This window comes from Sphaerodactylus townsendi, linkage group LG12, assembly GCF_021028975.2.
Source record: "Sphaerodactylus townsendi isolate TG3544 linkage group LG12, MPM_Stown_v2.3, whole genome shotgun sequence".
NCBI classification, from domain to species: Eukaryota; Metazoa; Chordata; class Lepidosauria; order Squamata; family Sphaerodactylidae; genus Sphaerodactylus; species Sphaerodactylus townsendi.
In genome coordinates, this window is record NC_059436.1 from 6678414 (window position 1) to 6698851 (window position 20438).

Here is a 20438-nt window from a genome sequence, read left to right on the forward strand (position 1 = left end):
CCTGGGTCTATCAAGTCTGTACTTTCTGCTCCAACCGGCAGTGACTGCAGCCTTTTACATTACCTTCTTGCTCATAATTTTAGCAGGAAATGTAGGGGATTGAAAGCGGAACCTTCTTCACCTTAAAGCAGTTGTTTTACTACTGAGCCATAGCTTCTCTCCCATTTTGATTGGCCAGTTAAATGTTTGAAGAACCATCTAAGTTCCATCACAAATCATCTGTCAGGTGCTGTCAAAAAGTGGCATACCAGGTGGTTTGATTTTCTTTTTATTTGCATTAGTCTGAAACTTACATAACTCATCTATGAGTTTTTCTATACCCTCAGGCCCCTTCCGCACACGCAAAATAATGCGTTTTCAAACCACTTTCACAACTGTTTGCAAATGGTTTTTGCCATTCCGCACAGCTTCAAAGAGCACTGAAAGCAGTTTGAAAGTGCATTATTTTGCATGTGCGGAATGAGCCTCAGTTATCTATGGCCGTTTCCGCACGGCCAATTAACAACGGCCTGGGGGCGCCAAAAAAGGCGCCCCCAGGCCGCCGTTCGCACAGGCGCCGCTGCTGCAACGCAGCAGCGGCGACCTGACACCTGGGGGGGGGGGGGTGGGGGGGGGGGGGGGTGGGGGGGGGGGGGGGTGGGGGGGGGGGGGGGTGGGGGGGGGGGGGGGTGGGGGGGGGGGGGGGTGGGGGGGGGGGGGGGTGGGGGGGGGGGGGGGTGGGGGGGGGGGGGGGTGGGGGGGGGGGGGGGTGGGGGGGGGGGGGGGTGGGGGGGGGGGGGGGTGGGGGGGGGGGGGGGTGGGGGGGGGGGGGGGTGGGGGGGGGGGGGGGTGGGGGGGGGGGGGGGTGGGGGGGGGGGGGGGTGGGGGGGGGGGGGGGTGGGGGGGGGGGGGGGTGGGGGGGGGGGGGGGTGGGGGGGGGGGGGGGTGGGGGGGGGGGGGGGTGGGGGGGGGGGGGGGTGGGGGGGGGGGGGGGTGGGGGGGGGGGGGGGTCGCCCCGCAGGCGACGAGGAGGACACCGTAAGTGGGGCGGGGGAGGGCGCAGAGGCGGCTCCGTGCGGAGCCGCCTGCCGTCTGCCGGCCTCCCCGTTGCCTGCTCGCACGCTTGCGTGCGAGCAGGCTCCCGCCCCCACGCCGACAGAACTCCTGCCGGCGTGGGGGCGCGAGGGGGCTGTGCAGAAACGGCCCATAAGATTTTTCTATACCATCAGTTTCTATACCATCAGTTACCATCTATGAGGTTTTTCTATATCATCAGTTTTCTATACCAATACCATCCATCATATATCACTTCAGATATACTGGTTACATGATTAACAGTGTAATTGTAAACAGAGTTAGAAGTACCTTGGAGTCAATGCAGTTAGAAGGGTGTAACTAAATATAATTGCATTAAAATACATCTTAGCATACTCTCAGGCCCTTTCCACATGAACCAATTAAACCGGGATAAACCCAGTAAAAAAACAAGGTTGTGGGGGAGACTTTGCACAGATCCCGATCCTAATGCAGATCTGCTCCACATTTTCCCCCCAACCAGGGTGTTATGTGCTATTCTTTAGTTTTAAAGGGTTAAAACAAGAGAATCACACATAACACAATTCTCAAAAACTCATTCCCTGGCTACCCATCTGTGTAGCCACGCAGGGGGAATGGGCTGTATTATGGTCTGGGGGGGATAGGTCAGTTCTGGGGGAAAGGCTGTTTAAAAGGTTTTTTTTAAAAAAAAGAATCTTCGTACAAAGATGCATGACCCAGCCAATGCATTGGGACAGCCAGTTGTGTGAAGGGGCTGGGGTGAGGGCAAGTTCATGTAACCTGCCTTTCCCCTGCTTTTATTGGCCCATGCAGAAAAGGCTTCAGTATAGCAGAGAATGACTCAAACATTCTTAATATAGAATTCCCCTCATACAACACATTCTTTGCAACTTTCCAGATCTTGTATGCATTGAGAAGTTTATATCACTGTTTATTCTCATCCTACAATTTATCAGCCTTTTCTCATACTGCATGATATTTCGATTAGTCTGTCCTTTCCAGTTCGCACCATTGTGAAGACTGGAAGAAGCTCAGAGCTTGGACTAGTCACTTCCTTTCAAGCCAATCAATCTGACTAGGTTGTTGTGAGGATTAAAGGGAGGTAGTGTAATTTCAAAGAAGTGTGATTTGGGGAAAACAGAAGTATACTATACTAGTTGGATATCCAGAATCTCATCAAAATTGCAGCCAGGGGGGGGGGGTGTTGGCCATGTTGTTACCTAGCCTAACAGGGGTAATAACTTTATTAAAGGGAATCTCTACCAGCTGCTAAGAGTGTAACAGCACACATATGGTTTTAAGGTAGCGAAGGCGAATGAGCACTCAACTTTGGCAAGCGAGAGGCGGCTAGGAGGGGATCTTGTAGATTGTATATACGGGGAAGGGATTTTGGCAAGCAGTGTCCAAATGGAGTTTCAAAATATTTATATAAATTTGGTTCAAAATGCATACATACAGTAAGGCACAAGAGCACATACACACAAGTTCCTAGTATATAGAAAGGTTTGAAACGTAGGTGGGAAGATAGAGAGGGAATTGGGAATTTGCAGGGTGATATGTTACCTAACGATCTCAACGATCTCAAGGAGCAGATGAAGTAGAAGGCAGGGATTCCGTGCCAGCACAGAAACCCAGTAGAGGACGATATATCGTGTCTCAAACTGACCAGACCAAGAGAGGCACAGGCTAGTATTGAGCAAGTTGCTCTTGGAAAAAGTAGCAAAATTTCTTTTACAAGTGACAGAATTTTCTAAGTAACGTCCAATGCTAGATACAGTTTATCTGTTTGTGTTTTGAATTTGATTTGTACTTTTGATTTGTACATTTGTGCTGGGTTTGGGGGTGCTGATCTCAATTAGTCAGCTTACCTATTGCTAATCCCAGGACAATAGGGCCAAAATTGCTTTGTTAAGCTAAACGAAGAAACGCTGCAAGGCTTCCATGCAGATTAACTCTTTAGAGTCACTGCCCAAGATATTCAAATTTAGCTGAGACATTTAGATCAGGACGAAGTAAGTGGTTTTGGAGAGCCATTACAAAAGGAAGGAAATGCAGTGGAACAACTATTTGTTGCTGACCTGGGTTTCTAGAAGAGATAGGAAATGCAGTATCTGATAGCAAGGTGGCTTTCCATATTCCTTGTCTTTAACAGTATCTTTAGCAAGGTGTGGTAATCAAGCATGCCATTAAGCCGGATGAGACCTCCAGGTTATGCTGGAGTAACTCATTCTTTTAATTAGATTTTCTTAAAGCAACCTTCTAACCTTTGACTTGCTGTCATGTGAACATGCTGCTACCTACACAAAGAGGTGTGCTGTGACAACTGGCTTCTGCCAATATGTTTTTAAAGAAAAATATATATAGGAATAATATTCTGGGGGTGGTCAGGGCCATAACAATGTTTTATCAATGTGCATGGCAGTAATGCAGAAGAAGAGAGGGAGATACAAACAAAATAATTTGAAAACTACAGCAAACTGTACATAGTTTGATACTAGAATGAATTTAAAACATTCCACCAGCTGAACCAAAATTAAGGAGATCTGAAATGAAGCACAAAGCAAAATTCCATACGAACCAAAGTGGGTGAAGAGATTTGCTCGGTCCTACCAAACACAGCCTACCAAACACATTCCTATCAAACTTCTTACCAGTCCTCCAATGATGAAGAAAAGGAGGAAGCAACGTCCTGAAGTAGTTTGGGCCACAATATCTCCATATCCAACTGTAGACATGGTTACCATAACCATGTATAAACACTCAAAGTAACTCAAGTGTTGTAAATTCGTCTGACTTTCCCAGGGATCACCAGAATTCTCTATCTGCATGAGAAACAAACTATTTGAAGATGGAAAAGTATATCAACCAAAACTCACAATGCCAAAATGTATAGACAGAACAATTCCCAGGGGGGGAAATTATACAATGGGTTTTTCCCTTAACAAATGAAACATCTGGTTGTGTTTAGGTATCAGATATGCCTGACTCTTACGATGGTGGTCCTCTCTGTGTATGTGTGCGTGTGTGCACATGTGCACCATCAAGTCACAGCTGACTTATGGCAACCCCAAAAGATTTTCAAGGCAGGAGATATTCAGAAAGTTTGCCATTGCCTGCCTCTGTGTGGGCTGAGAGACTTCTGAGTGAACTGTGACTGGCCCAAGGTCACCCAGCAGGCTTCAGGAGGAGGAGAATTGAATTTGGAGTGCTCCAGATTAGAGTCCACCATTCTTAACCACTCACCACACTAACTCATGGTGGTCCTAGGGAAATACTAGGGACACATGTGTCTTCCTGCTTAAAAGAGATTGTTTTCCTTTCCTTCACCATGACAACTAGTGCGCAGAGGGGTAAGGATCAGAATTATGGCCCACTGTCAGGATTATTTCTGTGAAATAATTTACATGTAAGCCTTGAGAGTTGGAAAACCAGTTATGGAGTGCATTTGTGAATCTGAAACATAACTAACCACAACTTTAACATTCCCTGCTTGTTAACCTTAGAAAGTTAATGAATCTAAATTAAATTAGAGAGCCAGTGTGGTACAGTGTTTAAGAGCGGTGGGCTCTAATCCAGAAAACTGGGATTGATTCGCCACTCCTTTGCATGAAGCCTGTTGGATGACCTTGGGATAATCATGGTTCTCTCAAAACTCTTTTGCCCCACCTACCCCACAAGGTGTCTGTTGTGGGGAGTGGGAGGGAAGAAATTGTAGGCCACTTTTAGACACCTTATGGTTGAGAAAAGCAGGGTATAACAACCAACTCTTCTTCTACTTCTGTTATGGTGAGAAATCAAATAGGTCACATTCAGATGTTAGCTAGAAATGCTTATGTGGAATACATCTGGAGCTGTAGTCTGCAATGCCCATTTCCCTGTATCATGCATTACTTACATTACTTTGCAAAAGGAAAATTATGTCTTCTGCTTGAAGGAGCTATTGTATTGGGAGAAGCAATGTAGGATGGTGGTTAGAATGTTAGACTAAGATCTGAGAGACCTGGGATCACATCTCCACCGTGTAATCCAGAGCCCTCCCCTCTTTCTCAGCTTTGCCTATCTTCTGAGGTTGTTGTGAGAATAAAATGGGGGAAATCAGGCATTTTAACGAATGTATTGTAATTGAAATGTCTGTGAGAATGTTTTATGGTGTTGATGGACCCTCAACATGAGGTAGATTGACTCAGTCAAGGAAGCTACAGCCCTCGGTTTGCAAGACCTGAGCATGGCTGTTAATGATAGGATGTTTTGAAGGACATTGATTCATTGGATTGGCATGAGTCAGAAGTGACTTGACAGCACTTAACACACACACACACACACACACACACACACACACACACACACACACACACACACACACACACACACTGTTTACATTGTTTTATTGCATTGCTTATGGTATGATTTATACAGCTTTACAACATAGCTTTAATCTGCCTTTAATCGGTAGCCCCAGTGGGAACTGAAAATGAAGTAAATAATTATGCCATCCTGAGTTGAGAAAGGACATAGCAAACATGCACTACACAGAAGATACAGGAAGGAAGGAAAATGCTGAAAAGTTTTGTGATTAGGCAGAATTGAAGGAAATTTGAAAAAAAAATACATGTAGAAATTCTATTAGAAAATCAGTATTTTGCTGTGCCATAGTGAGAAACATATCTTTCTGTGACATGCTTCTGAAGATCCCAGCTATAGATGCAAGCAAAACCTTAGAAGCAAAAACTACCAGACCATGGTCACTCAGCCCAAAAAACCCACAACAGCCAGTGATTCTGGTTTTGAAAACCTTCGATGATATCCAGTATTTTTGCTGTTAATGCACATGATACACAGGCAGCAGAGGCAAGATGTGAAACAAGCATCTCCAGGTTTATGGCTCATTTCCTGAACTGCAAAAGTTCTTGTTCCTATTTGCCTAAGGAACACTATACATACCCAGTGAAGAAACCCTGCAGCAGTGAGCCAGGTGCTGACAAACACAGCCAGAAGTTTGGACAGCTTGATTGATGTACTGGACAGATAAAGCAAGATACGGTATAAGTCAGAAAATGAGGACAGGCACTGAAATAAACTTCTTCCCCCCGCCCCCCACACCTGTCAGGGGGTATACAGAGTGCTCCTAGATGGTTGTGTTGCAGCGGTGGTGTAGCGGTTAAGAGCAGGTGCACTTTATTTTGGAGAACCGGGTTTGATTCCCTGCTCTGCCACTTGAGCTGTGGAGGCTTATCTGGGGAACTACATTAGCCTGTGCACTCCAACATGCGTCAGCTGGGTGACCTTGGGCTAGTCACAGTTCTTTGGAGCTCTCTCAGCCCCACCCACCTCACAGGGTGTCTGTTGTTGTGTGGGGGAGGGAAAGAAGAATGTAAGCCCCTTTGAGTCTCCTTACAGGAGAGAAAGGGGGTATAAATTCAAACTCTTCTTCTTGCTATTGTTCTCTCATGAAGAGATTAGTGAGGATTAATTGATAGATTAATCATCGTTTCATCTTGATTTTTTTTTTATTCTGTGGATTTCCCCCATCCTACATGGCTCACCCAAGAATCCTAGAAGAATATACAACTATTATTCAACAAAATCAGGACATCTTAAGACAACAGATGATGGCAGACAGGTGGTAGTGGAAGATTCCTCCAGTGCCTCCAGGAATATAAGGGAATTATCCAAAATAAGTCTAAGAAGTATGTCCCCAAATAGCAGGGCTAAGGGGACATTAAATGCACATGTACTATCCTGCATAATGCAGTCCTGCAGGATTTTTTTTTCAAATCTCCTACATAAAATAGTTGCATAATGAGGATCCACTCATTACATCTGAAAAAGTGGGCACTGGGCTCCATGAAAGCTTAGGCTGGAGTAACCTTTCATTAATCTTTATGGTTTTACAAGGCTTCTGTTTACTTAAGCAGGGAAGAGAAATTCAAAATCATCCCTGTTCTTAAACCTGCCAAGATTCAGAGGGGGAAAGGGGATAGGGTGGTAAAAGGAAAGAGTACATGGTTAAATTTTAGCTTACCCACTCTTTATGATTTGGAGGAACTGTAGTATTTTTGGAAGCTCTAATAGTCTGAGGGCTCTCAAGAACCTCAAACCTGTTAGGCAAAATAGAATGAGCTGGTGTGAGAAAAAACAGATGCTGACTTTTGACCTCAACTAATCTCCAGATATTACATAATAGAAACCTACTTACAATAAGCTATATCCACCAACATCCCAATCACTTATCCAAGTAAGACTTTGAACATTTTGCACAGTGCAACCCTATTACCTGTACAGAAAAGCAGTCTTGAATTGTTCAGTTTTGCATAGCTTCAGAAAGCCAGGAGAGTGGGAGCTTCCCTAATCTCCTTGGGCTGCCCATTCTGCAAGATGGGAGTCACAACAGAGAAAGTGCATGCATGAGCAGGTGTGGATTTTGCCTATTAGTCAGCTGACACATGCAAAACCCCCTGCTGACATGGCAGAGCATAAGGAGAGAGGTAGTCAAGCAAGTAAGAGGGTCAATGCAATGAAAGGTTTTGTATTTTAAACTAAATTTAGTAACATATGGGAAGCAAATGGAGCATTTGCAGAATGGGTGTAACAGATATGCTCCATCTATCTCCTGTTAATAGCCAAGCTGAGGCATTTTGGACAAGCTGGAGTTTCCCAAGTTGATTTTGAGGGAAGACCCAGAGGTGGGATCCAGCAGGTTCTCACCAGTTCCCCTAGAGTGGGTTACTAATTATTTGTGTGTGCCGAGAGGGGGTTACTAATTGGGTCTGCTTTTCTGTTAGAAATTCCATTAGGTCCAAAAATCATGAAGTCCTGTTGTTTCCTATGTGGCTGGTTAGCGAAGGTAGAAAACGGGATAATTCTCCCTGTTGGGCTGTTTTAAAAACATGTTTTAGAAATATGGTAAAATTCCTTGTTTAAGGAAAGTATCCTTCTTTTGATTTCTAGAAATAAAATGAAGTATTTGAAAGTAATAAGTATTTGACATGCAGTCAATTAGAGGAGAAGTAGTTGTTTCTGTTGGCAGTAGACGATAGGACTTGCTATAATGAGTTTAAATTATGTTTTAATTCTAATTTAATGGGGTTTGTTTGTATGGGTTGTAAGAGGAAATTGTGCTGTGCACCACCCAGAGCCCTCCAGGGGTTGGGCGGTATATAAAACCCATAAATAAATAAATAAATAAACAAACAAACAAACAAATAAATAAAATAATGTATCACAGTCTTCTTGACAATTCAAAGCTACCTTTGAGTATTTGATGACTAGTACTTGACAACTTGGCAACACCTATCCAATGTGGGAGAAATATTCTGATTTATAATAAGTCTGAGTAACCTTAGGCAAACCATAAATGTACCCTGCATACTCACCAAGCCAATTCTTTTCCAAGTAAAAGGAAACACAGACCGGAGTGATAGTAAAGAAGTCCACGATGGAATTGAGCTCAACCCAAAACTTCAACTTGTCACTTGCTGCCAAGAACTAGAGAAACAACCCCAAATCTGATTAGATAACAGCCATATCTGACTTACTAGAAGCTTTCTACCTTTCCACCCTCAGCAATTACACCACTGCACTTAAGAAATGGTAAATGAGGAAATAACAAAACATTGCTGTTGTTGTAGAAACGAAAAAAGTTATCATTTATCTATTCCTTCCACTTCACAAAGCAAGGATTATCTGTGAAAAGCTGTGATCTACCAGATTCACTTCAAGGTTTAAAAACAGTGTAGTCACAGACAGTGGTGGGATTCAGCAGATTCGTACCACTTTGGCAGAACCAGTTGTTAAAATGGTGCTTGTAAACAACCAGTTGTTAAATTATTTGACTCCCACCACCAGAACCGGTTGTTAAATTATTTGAATCCCACCACTCACAGACATATTTTATGCTTGAGTCTCCCCACTATTGGAAGGGGGAAAGGAAGGTTTGTGCATAGGATTCCAATTGATCATCTTTCTCTAACTGTCTGGCATTGTTTTTTTGCCTAATGGGAGCAAACCCTCCATTTCAAAAGCCAACCTAAGAATGCTCGCAGAAATCCTTATATCTCCTTTCCAAATTGGAATCCTGCTCTAATTTTTCTCCCCGCCAGAGCAACCTCCTCAGTCATTGGGGGGGGGGAATACCTGCAATCTCTTACCCGCAATCCAAAATAAAAGAGGAAGAATACATTGAAGAAGAGGTCAATATTAATCAACCCATCTTGGAAGGAAAGGCAGAACTGTATGGCACTGTAAGGAAAGGAAGAAGGAAAATGGATCTATTTGTAATAAGACATTTCTATGTGAAATCATTTCATCTTTTAATGGTGTGTTTTATGGTGCAGACTGAGTGGTAAGCTGCAGTACCGCAGTCAAAACTGCTCATGACCTGAGTTTGATCCCAATGGAAGTCAGTTTCAGGTAGCTGACTCAAGGTTGACTCAGCCTCCAATTGTTACAAGATCAATAAAATGAATACCCAGCTTGCTGGGGGTGAAATGTAACAACTGGGGAAGGCAATGCCAAACCACCCCATAAACATAGTCTGCCTAGTAGCCATCATGATATCATGGGTCAGTATTGACCCAGTGTTTGCACATTTTTACCTTTTCATACTACCTTCACCCTTTTATACCACTTTGTTTTGGACTGTTGATGGCCCTGATTGGACTGAAAGGTGGGATATAACTGTTCTAAATAAATAAATAATAAAATTAACTTGGCTGCATTTTTAAATAATCATTTGTATCATTTTGATTTAAAAATGGTGCTGTAGCTTACTACAGACATAAAATTGTGGTTTGTTAAAACATGATAAAACTTGCAGATAATCAGACTTGTACTTAGATAGGATATCACCAGGGAAGTTGGGTTGCTATGCTTGGAAAGGCAATGCCAAACCACCTGTGCTTTGAAAACCCCATCATCCTGGGATAAGCACGAGCTGATTGAGACTGGAAGGCAAACAATTTTTATTGTTTTTCAGGTTCTGGTTTGATGGGGTGACCTGAACCTGAGAAACAATAACCTGAAAACAAGGACCTGAAAAACAATAAAAATTCATAGTTTAACAAACATTAAAAACATTCATAATGTAATAAACATTAAACACATTAAACATATAGTTTAGTCAGAGGTGTAGCTAGGGAAAATGGAGCCCGGGACAAAATCTGAGTTTTGCGCCCCCCCACCCCATATGGGCGGCCACCCTCCCCCAACACAACCAAACAACATTTTTTGCACCAGGCCATCTCAAAATTACCATCACATTATAGAACATGCCCCAACACACAAATCTGAACACACCCAGGGCTCCCTAGTTTAAACAACCTTGAAAGTGATGTTATTTTTGAAGGGAGTGAAATCCACCCTGAAACAGCATCACTATTAATGTTGTGAAACTAAAGAGCCCAGGTTCTCCTTTTAAATCCACCTTCACGGGAGACTCTGGGCTCCCTAGTTTAAACAACATTGAAAGGATATTAAGAGGATATTTTTCACAAATCATCCTCTTAAAAATTGAGGTTTTGAACACATTTTAAAAAGTCTTAGTTCAGGCTGGTGCAAAACTAACAGAAGACATTTTATTATTTATATGATTTGATTTCTATCCTGCCCTAATAAGCACTGGCAGTATTAGAGCAAAGCTGTGCTCCCACCACACTGGCAAACTGAATTCTGAATGTCATTTGACACCCTTGGCAGTTTCCACATTTCCCCCCTGACACTGTTGACAAGCGCAGCATGACAGAATGAAATTGTCAGAGTAATTTTGATTGGTGTCTTTAAAAATAATGTTGCTATTTTCAACCATTTTGCTATTTGGTGGTGGCGGCGATAAACCTCTGTGATAAGCTACAACAGTACATATCACACAAATGCAGCAGTTGCTTGCTCAGTGTGTCAACTAATTAATGCTAAGGTTAGGAGGATACACATGCCTGGTTGATGACATAATATTTCCCAGAGTATTAAGCATGATAGTTGATTATTGCAAATATTACCTGCATTGACTTGGATCCAGAATTGTTTTCTGGAGGCCCAAAGACTTCTGCTTTTGGAATGGCAGGGCACGTGGGAAAATTGTGTTCCATGGGCAGAAACACCAGTGCCCATGGGAATGCTGTTCTTGATCTAAATCATTGTGTGGTATAAAATATTTTTTAATAAAAAGGATTTTCCCCCTCAGAGTTCTGGAGGACTTTTCCTGTAAGTTATTGCAAAATTGCTAAAGGAATTATTAAAATTCCATGCTTGGAACAGAGAACCATAGACAAAGATGGATAGACAGTCCCCATTTTGTCTGACAGTTTGGAATTGAAACTCAATGCCTAATTGATCCTGAAATTTTCCTCCCTCAGGGGTATAATTCAAACATTCTAGTAACCATACAATTAAGATCATAGGAAACAGCCCCTTGATTCTTATTCACATACATTTTGAATATGGAATAGCAGCAATTATGATAAAATGACTTGCATTTTTAAAATTCTGAAAAACTATGTTAGTTGAACTCCATAGTAATCAGCTACATTTATTGTAATTTGACAAATGACACAGGTCTAGTTTCACGAACTGTATTTTTTAAAGCAAGCAAGAAGAAATGAATAAAACCTTTGGGAGAAACATCTATGTTTTAATTACCTGTAACAGTTGATAAAATAAATGATGAGTGATCCAATACTAAACAGGAAAACCAGTATTACCTAAAACAGAAATTCACAGTGGCAATTGGTATCAGATACTCCTACTGGTTCTGGAGTTCAAAACCTTTGCTTTTCTGACACTGCAAAAATGCCCTTTACTATTGCCTTAAAAGTTATCTTGAATAAAGAGCAGTGGCACACATTTAGGTTTTCACTTGGAGGCAACTTGAATTGAAATGGCTTTCTGTTGTGACATGCTGACCTTCCTTAGAGCAATAGTTCCACACAATCCAAGAGATTTTCTTTAAGTCATCACTGACTATTCTTTTTGCCAATTATGGGATGGCAAGGCCTAACTCAGGAGCTCAGACCATGATGGCCCTCACAAATTATGTGCTAATCTTAACAAAGTAACCTCATAATGTCTTCTCACAGAGTGATTGCCCTCTTCAATGCTATACGTATGCTCATGATCTACAGTCCACTTGATTAGAGTCCATATTTTGGACTCTTTCAGCTGCATCCAAGCAAATTCAGATGGGCGCATTTGCACAAATATAATATATTGCTTTCTCAAAGGTTCCCTCACTGTCTGCTGCCTTCATTTTTTAAAAAAGTCATATAGCATTACAAATCCACTTTCTTAATGTCTTCCTTTTTGTTCCTTTTTGTTTCTGTTTTTCAGGTACAACATTCAGTTAGGACTGCAGCAGTGGAAGAATGTTATCGGTTGCAAACCTTTGCTGAGTGCTGTATCTTCTTTGTAAATTAATTGTTACACACTTCTTTGCAATTGGTAGATTCTGTTTTTTCACAGCTCTGACCTAAGAAGGGTAGGATGTAAGTAGCCTGAATGAAGAACAATGAACAGAGACCTCCCCATCACACTACTCACCAGCACACGTCCCACAGAGGTCTGTGCAGAAAGCATCATCTGTATTGTGTCTTGAAAGCGCCTCTTCCACGAAATATACATAGAAGGTGCTGGGGAAGCTGTCCGCTTAAGGCAAGAGAAAAGAATACTTGAAAAGTGTCATAGGATATATTTCTAAATACCTTGAATGGTCAAAGCCCAGTAAGACAACTGGATTTGATTCCCCACTCCTCCACACGAGCAGCAGACTCTCATCTTGTGCACCAGGTTTGTTTCCCCCACTCCTCCCCATAAAACCAGTCCATGACCTTGGGCTAATCACAGTTCTTTCAGAACTCTCTCAATCCCACCTACCTCACAAGGGGTATTGTGGGGAGAGGGAGGGAAGGAATTAGTAGCCTGCTTTGAGATTCCTTGTGGTTGAGAAAAGTGGGGTATAAATCCAAACTCCAAACTCTTCCATGTTTCCTTAAACTTAATCCAAGCCACTCCTTTTCATGCTATTGACCCTCCAGAATGCCTTCTAGGGTGATCTTCCATTGCCAATGGCAGTAGATGAGCCTCTACTTGGGAAGGGGGGCATTTTTTACTGGTCATGGGCTGTGAATCATTACTATGCCATCAGAGGTGGAGCAAGGGGAAACTACGCCCAGGGTGCACACACGCCCTGTGCCTCTGCCGCAACATCACCCACCCTGCCCCAGAATGCCTCCAGAATGCCCTGCCATGCCCCTGCCATGCCCCCTCAATGGTCTGGCCTCGCCTCTGCCGCTGCTCCGCCTGGGGCATCACGCCACTGCATGCCCTTCCTTGATGCAAACCTTCTTTTGGACCATAGTCAGGACTAGCTTCTTATCTGTCATGTTATAGTTATTTGCGCCCCATTTCTATAAGTGGTGAGAAATGGAGAGAATGTTCAAGGCTTAGAGATGTCTGTTAGAATTTGTCTTGTTCATCAATGTTGAAGCAAAGAGTGAGGGTAGAGGAACCTAGGAAGAAACTCTGGAGCACAACATGTGTCACTGCCAGCCCCCTTTGCCAATGGGAGTGAGATGGAACAGAAAGCCTGAGAGCAACACATGGAGTAGCCGAGAGGGAAGGGCGGAGCAGGCGTTGCCACATGTAAGGTTTCCAACTCTGGGTCAGAAAATGCATGGAGATTTGGGGGTGCCATCATGTAACTGCAATCAACGGCCATTGGGGCCAGTTCCTCCTCTCCCTCGAGCCCCCACTGCACATGAATGGAGCAATCGCTGCCATGCCTGGCGGGCCGGATAAATGCCTTCAGGGGGCCACATTTGGCCCCCGGGCCGTAGTTTGGGGACCCCTGCTCTTCCCCCAATAGATGCCTTGTGAGGTAGGTGGGGCTGAGAGAGTTCCAAAGAACTGTGACTAGCCCAAGGTCACCCAGCAGAGTTCATGTGTAGGAACGGGGAAACAAATGGTGTTTGTTCATCCACTGTTATTCCCATTCATTTCTATTACACCATCAAAGGTAACAGATGGAACTTGGAGGAATATGTGTATGTGTCATTCATTTGTACGTGTCATTCATTTATAAATAAATGCATGCTGATAGGTCATTTAATGGACAGCTTTTTAAAGGATTTTAGTGATGGGATTCCTAATCCCACTCATTTTGAGGTTTGGAGTGATGGGTAGGCTCCATAATTCAAATTAATTTGACTGATTTGACTAATTATACTTGTATGCCGCCCTTCTCCTCAGGCTCAAGGCAGCTTCTGCCATCAAAGCATATACAATACATATCACTATACATTTTAAAAATTATATAGTTAGATATAATAAAACCATACATTAAAATCAAATGTATATCCAAAGATGGCATTTTAAACATTCCAGCAAACAATAATTGAAATTTCACCAAGGCAATAATGTTCAAAAAAAAGGAGGGAAAGAAGATGGTATCAACGGATAATCCAGATGGAAGATGGAAAAGAAGATGGAGACTGTTTGCATGAGGTAACACTGTAGCTGCCTCAACCATAAGTCTGGAAGAACAGCTCTGTCTTTACAGGCCCTGCAGAACTGTAATAAACCCAGCAGGGCCTGAATCTCGTCAACATTGCATTACGATGCAATACAAAAACATTAACCAACCAAAAATGACTTCTTACAATACATAAATTCATCACTACAAATCACCTTTATTCTTTTATTATTAAAAAGCTTCCCCCTAGAAATATCTCCACCTGTTCTACCAACCAATATTTTATATTACATTTACACCTAAACTTTAATAAATCCTCTTAACAGAACTGAACAACAGGAGAAAGAAAGTTTATATACCTCATATTGAATTCAATATCAATTTCTATTAAGCAACAAGAAAAAAGATAATAACAAATACGTCTTTTTAATCATTTTTACTAGTATTGAATACATTGCAACAGATATTTATACTCCTTTACCTCCTTAAGAAATTTCACTAGTAAATCCCAATTTTCTAAATTTTTCTAAACCTTGGTATTTGATAAGCACTGATAATTTGTTTACAGTCATATATTCAACCGGTTTTTGTAACCATTATTTTATAGTCAGACTCTGCACAGACTTCCATTTTGATGCTAGCAAAATTCTCACAGCTGTGATCATATATACTGCTAATTCTGCTAATTTTTCACTTTTCTTGCTCAACAGGGAATCTAAAACATATTTATCAAAAACATTTCAGGTGTAAACTTAACATTTTGGCCTATTATATTTTTTCATTAACTTATATAGTTCATACACCAGGCCATTTAGGACTTTGAAGGTAAGCATCAAAACCTTGAACTTGATTTGGTACTCCATTTGGAGCCCATGCAGCTGGCGGAGCATCAGTTGAATATGGACCCATGCATTTTGCACTAGCTGGAGCTTCTAGATCAAGCCCAATGATAGCCCTGTATAAAGCGAGTTGCAGTAATCCAGTCTAGAGGTGACCGTTGCATGGATCACTGTGGCTAGAACAGTTTCAGGCAGATAGGGGGCCAATAGTCTCACCTGACAAAGATGGTAAAAAGCCAGGTGAGCTATTTGTGGGCCTTTAGCCTCCATTGTCAAGCAGACATCAAGAGTTGCACCAAGACTCTTGATAGACAATACAGGTATTAATTGTACACCATCAAGAGTCAGCAATTGGTAACCCCAATCTCTCTTCCCCCCCCCCCCCCCCCGCACAACCCAATCACAGGACTTCCATCTTAGCTGGATTTAGCTTCAATCGGCTCTGTTTCAACCGTTTTACCATGACCTCCAAACAACTGTCCAAAACATATGGAGTGGAGTCAGAATGATAGTCCAACAACAGATATAGCTGAGCGTCATCAGCATATTGGTAACACCCAAGCCTGAAACTCAAGATCAATCTAGATGTAGATGTTAAACAATATTGAAGAATCACACCTTGCAGAGCTTCACATACCAGTGAGTGCGGTGTGGATTTTCTCTCACCGAATAAAATAAAATCCTATTCCATAGGTGGCAGCACACCTTAGTTTGAGAGCAACATAATATGGCACAACCTAACTCAGGAGCTAAGACCGTGCTAGTCCTCACAAAACATATGCCAGCCTTATCAAAGTAAACTCATAATGTCTTCTCACAGAGTGATTGCCCTCTTCAGTGCTATTCATGTGCTCAGAGCGACCATTTATATAATGCAATGTGGAAAGGGCTTCCTCAACATTTATGCTTGATTACCAGCTGGTTCAGTTCACGACCTGCAGTCCAGTCAATTATATATAAGGGAGCCAATCATTTGCCAAGCTGTTCAGCTGTACTAAAGCAAATTCAGATGGGTGTGTTGGCACAAATATGATATATTGCTTTCTCAAAGCTTCTGCAACTATCTGCTGCCTTCCTTTTTTAAAAAGGCATACAGCTTTACAAATCAGTTTCACTGTTTTAGTTGTAATTTACTACTGGACAGTCCCATCCAAATGGCCAAATGGCCAAACCTGCTGCCATGGCTGTGCTGCCACGCACCCCTTCCAAAGAGGCTTCCCTGCAGCACGGGGAGCCTGGCAAAGAGAAAAAGCCTCTCTGCTGCCGAGGCGCCTCTGTGAGGCTATACAGACATATCCTGCCTTTACCAACAACGTAAGATGGTGAATGGCCAGGAGGGAACTGACTAAAGTAAGCTCCTCCTCCAGCCATGCCCCTGGACTGCCGCAGCTGAATCAGTGGCAGAGGAAATGGGGCAGGGACTCTGCTGCGGCATCCTGCACTGCATCCCACCAGTGCCATACCGGGGGCTAAATTGCGCCCAGGGCATGACCACCTCCCCATGGCCCCCCCATCTGGCTCCCACTTACCGGAGCCAGCAGGGAGACTTGGGGGAGGCAGGGCTCGGATGACTGCCACAGTGGCAGACCGGCTCCTGGGTCAGCCTGTGCTGCGGCGCCTGCCTGGGCCCACCGCCACAGCGCCCATCCGAGCCCTGTGACAGCAGGGCCTGGGAAGGGTAAGAGCCGGCCTGCATGGAGGCCAGGAGGGGGCGGGGCTCAGCAGTGGCTTGGGAGAACACCATTTCATGTGGGGGGCACCCGGTGCCCCCTCACATGATGAAATGGTGTGCACCCAGGGACATCTGATACCCCATGTCCCAATTAGCAGTATGCCACTCCATCCCACTACTGGGGATAGTGGCACCGGCCTCACGCCAGTGATCTCGCCCCTCCACTCGGGTAAGTGCCTCAGAGAAGGTAAATCCACCAGAGCGGCTGTGTGCTGCTCCCATTGATGGATTTGCCCCCCTTTAGATGGGGGGGTAAATCTCCACGAGCCTTTTACTTTGATGTCTCCATGCACCTTTGATGTTTGCCTATGAACCTTTCTTCTAGTAGTGTTTTTACCTGAATTCCAAGTTTTTCACCTAGGAACTTCAAGAAGAATTTCCCTGTCCTGTACATTAAGATCATGAGGATGCCTCCTAGGAAAATGGACAAGCAAGAACCTATAAAAGCCGACTGAAAATATTCATTGCAGTGCTGTTCCGTCTCTTTAGACTCATAATGTTTATGGACAGTCATGTTTCTGGCCTGCCATTTACGCCTATACTTCAGCTGTCCAACTGCCCTCTTCGGACATTCTAGAAAATACTAGAATTCCAGGAGATTCTTTCCTCCTTTGTAGAACTTTTGTGATGCATGGCCACTGCCAACAAGCAAACGGTGCTGTAAGTCTTCGAGTGGAAGAGCGGAAAGATTGGAAGAGCTCTCTCTTGCTTCCCTTCCCCATAGTTCCTGCTTGGGGTTACCAACTTCAGATTGGGAAGTTCCTGAAGATGTGGAGTAGAGCCTGGAGGGGATGTGGTTTGGGGAAGGACGGGGTACAACACACTAGAATCCACCCTCCAAAGCAGTTATTGTAATTTGGAGATCAGTTGTAAGTTGGGGAGATATCTAGGAGGTTGGCAACCCTCGGTCCTGCTGCTCCTCTCTGATTTGCCTTCCACTTTCTGATCCAGTTCCCACATTTGTTTCTTTCTGCTTGCCCCATCCTCCTGGCCTGTAAGCAATTCGTACCCTTCCTGCTTCGCTGCCCCCCCTCCAGTTTCTGTTGCCAGCCCCTGCTGTTTCCGCTGTCTGCTTCCTCTTCTTACACCTCTCCTCTTGTGTATCTCCTGCTATATATAGGCTTCTGACCTACTCTGTAAGGCACCACCTCTCCAAAATCTCAGGCAGTCATCTTTTATCTAACCTGCTACTGGGGATTGAAACTGTGATCTTCTGTAAGCAAAGCAGATGCTCCCCACCACGCCCACATTTAAGCTGTGCAACTAGTGTTGTTATGGGAAAGAAGCGGACCAGACTTACCTGGGCCGCCATTGCCGCCAGGGGAAGGGCGCCGCATTGCCTTCCTTCCCCTCTTCCGCCAGGCCTTTATTGATCAGCTTTCAGACTGATCAGCCTCCATGAGTGCCAGACGGCTACAGCCCATTGGCTACAGGGCGCCATGTATTCCTGACACTAGACCCTGTCACTCCCACCACCTTTAAAAGCCAGGGTGGGCCACGTGTAGGCCATATTTGCTTGGCTGCTGTCTGTTCGACCTACCCACCCTCCCTGTATTTCTCTGTTAGGTTTTTTTCTAGTTGTTAAATTGTGTTGTTTGCAGTTTGCGCATGGGGGACTGATCCTTGGCCAGGTTAGCTGCCTGCTAACCATTTGGGGAACCTCCTTATAAGGTTTGGGGTGGAGCAAGCCAGGGCTCTTAACGGCCAGGCATGGGCTGAGCTGGCTTGCGCCCCACAGTAAATGGGGGAAATTTTCAGGCAGCGGTCCACCACCCATCTGATATTTCCCCCTCATTGCTGCCAGGTATCTGTTAGTGTTTCATGTCCTCAAACAGGCGGATTTGAGGAATCCTGGGGTTGGGGGACAGTCTTCCGGGCTGTCCAACACAAGGATCAGACCCCATGCTGCGCCTTACGCTCGCTATTCTGTGAAGCCAATAAATTCATGGCAGTGGCCATTTTTATACCACAAATTAAGTGTTTGTCTTTTGTGTAACTGCTATCTTGTTTGGTTCATACAGCAAGCTATCTCTCCCTCTGGTGGCAAAGAATTTTTTCCCTGAAATTTTCTTTTTGAGAGCCAGCATGGTGGAGTGGTTAAGAGCAAGTGCACTCTAATCTGGAGGACTGGGTTTAATTCCCCACTTTGCCACTTGAGATGTGGAGGTTTATCTGGTGAATAAGATTAGCTTGTGCATTCCAACACACGCCAGTTGGGTGACCTTGGGCTAGTCACAGTTCTTTGGAGCTCTCTCAGCCCCACTCACCTCACAGGGTGTTTGTTGTGGGGGGAAGGGAAAGGAGATTGTAAGCCCCTTTGAGGCTTCTTACAGGAGAGAAAGGGGGGTGTAAATCCAAATTCCTCTTCTTTTTTTACTCATAATCTTTGATTCCTCCACTTCTCCCCCCCCCTTTTTTTTTAAAGAGAGATTTCTCCTCTTTCTGGTGGCAGGCGTCACCCTTTGAGAGTCTCTGCTTGGAAATATGAACCCATTTGTGGTTGTTCACATTGTCTTCAGTGGTTGTTCACATTGTCTAATATCATAGGGTTGTGGAAAGATTAACAGACAACAAAAAGATGGCTCGAAAAATTACAACACCCCTTGCCACTTTCTCCTGTCAGGTCTAGCTGCCCTCTTGTACACCTGCTGGGATCAGATGTGGCTAGTTAGCTGAACAGTTCTTTTCCCACTGAAATAAAATTGTATCCAAACCTCTAGGACTCCTCAAGAGTTTTAAACATCTTTTATGAAGCTGACAGATGGATAATGCAATCAGGTTCCTCTTCATGCAATCAGAACAGCAGAGTAGGAAAGCAGTGATTTTATCTGAAAAGGGGACCCCTGTCCAGGAAAACCAAGGAGCAAAACAGCTCACTGGCAGTGTGGTCTTTCAGTTCATCTCATGTCCGTCCTTACCCCCATTTGAAAGCCAGTGGCAATGGATCCAGTGGCAATGGATATGCCAGGCATGGAATGTAAATGGCAGAAAGATGCCATGCCTATGGCAGACATTTTATCACTGGGCAAAATGATGATTTCTGCTTATGTCAATGCATGCCTTTGAGTGTATCCGGTACCACTATAACCAGCTCTCCTTTGGAGAGATCGTAACACTCAAGTGTTATGTATATGTCGAAGCAAGACCCTGGGTTTGGATTGTGTGTGTACAAAAACAGGGCTGTCTTTCAGGGTTACTCTAGAGGCAGTAATTTATCGCTGTGTAGTACAAACAATCTTGGTCAAAGCCTTCTCCTTAGGGTTGCCAGCAACCTGGAGAAAAAGTGTCCTGTCTGTTTAACAAAGGCTTACTAGGATATAATTACCAGGTGGTGTTATTTACCTCCACACCTTGAAAAACCCCACCTGCCCAT

General features: G+C 43.9%; 1 protein-coding gene across 1 annotated transcript in view; it reads right to left on the reverse strand.

The window, feature by feature from the left end:
• Positions 1 to 17579, reverse strand: part of KCNU1 (potassium calcium-activated channel subfamily U member 1) — a 92160-nt gene extending 74581 nt beyond the window's left edge. The window contains exons 1-9 of the mRNA XM_048513086.1: positions 17403 to 17579; positions 15550 to 15636; positions 12565 to 12669; positions 11668 to 11729; positions 9183 to 9273; positions 8409 to 8520; positions 7058 to 7133; positions 5977 to 6052; positions 3687 to 3857 (exon numbers count right to left, since the gene is read on the reverse strand). Of these exons, the coding sequence (XP_048369043.1) occupies positions 3687 to 3857; positions 5977 to 6052; positions 7058 to 7133; positions 8409 to 8520; positions 9183 to 9273; positions 11668 to 11729; positions 12565 to 12669; positions 15550 to 15636; positions 17403 to 17579 (957 nt within the window). The remainder of the gene's footprint in view (positions 1 to 3686; positions 3858 to 5976; positions 6053 to 7057; positions 7134 to 8408; positions 8521 to 9182; positions 9274 to 11667; positions 11730 to 12564; positions 12670 to 15549; positions 15637 to 17402) is intronic.
• Positions 17580 to 20438: the final 2859 nt, after the last annotated feature.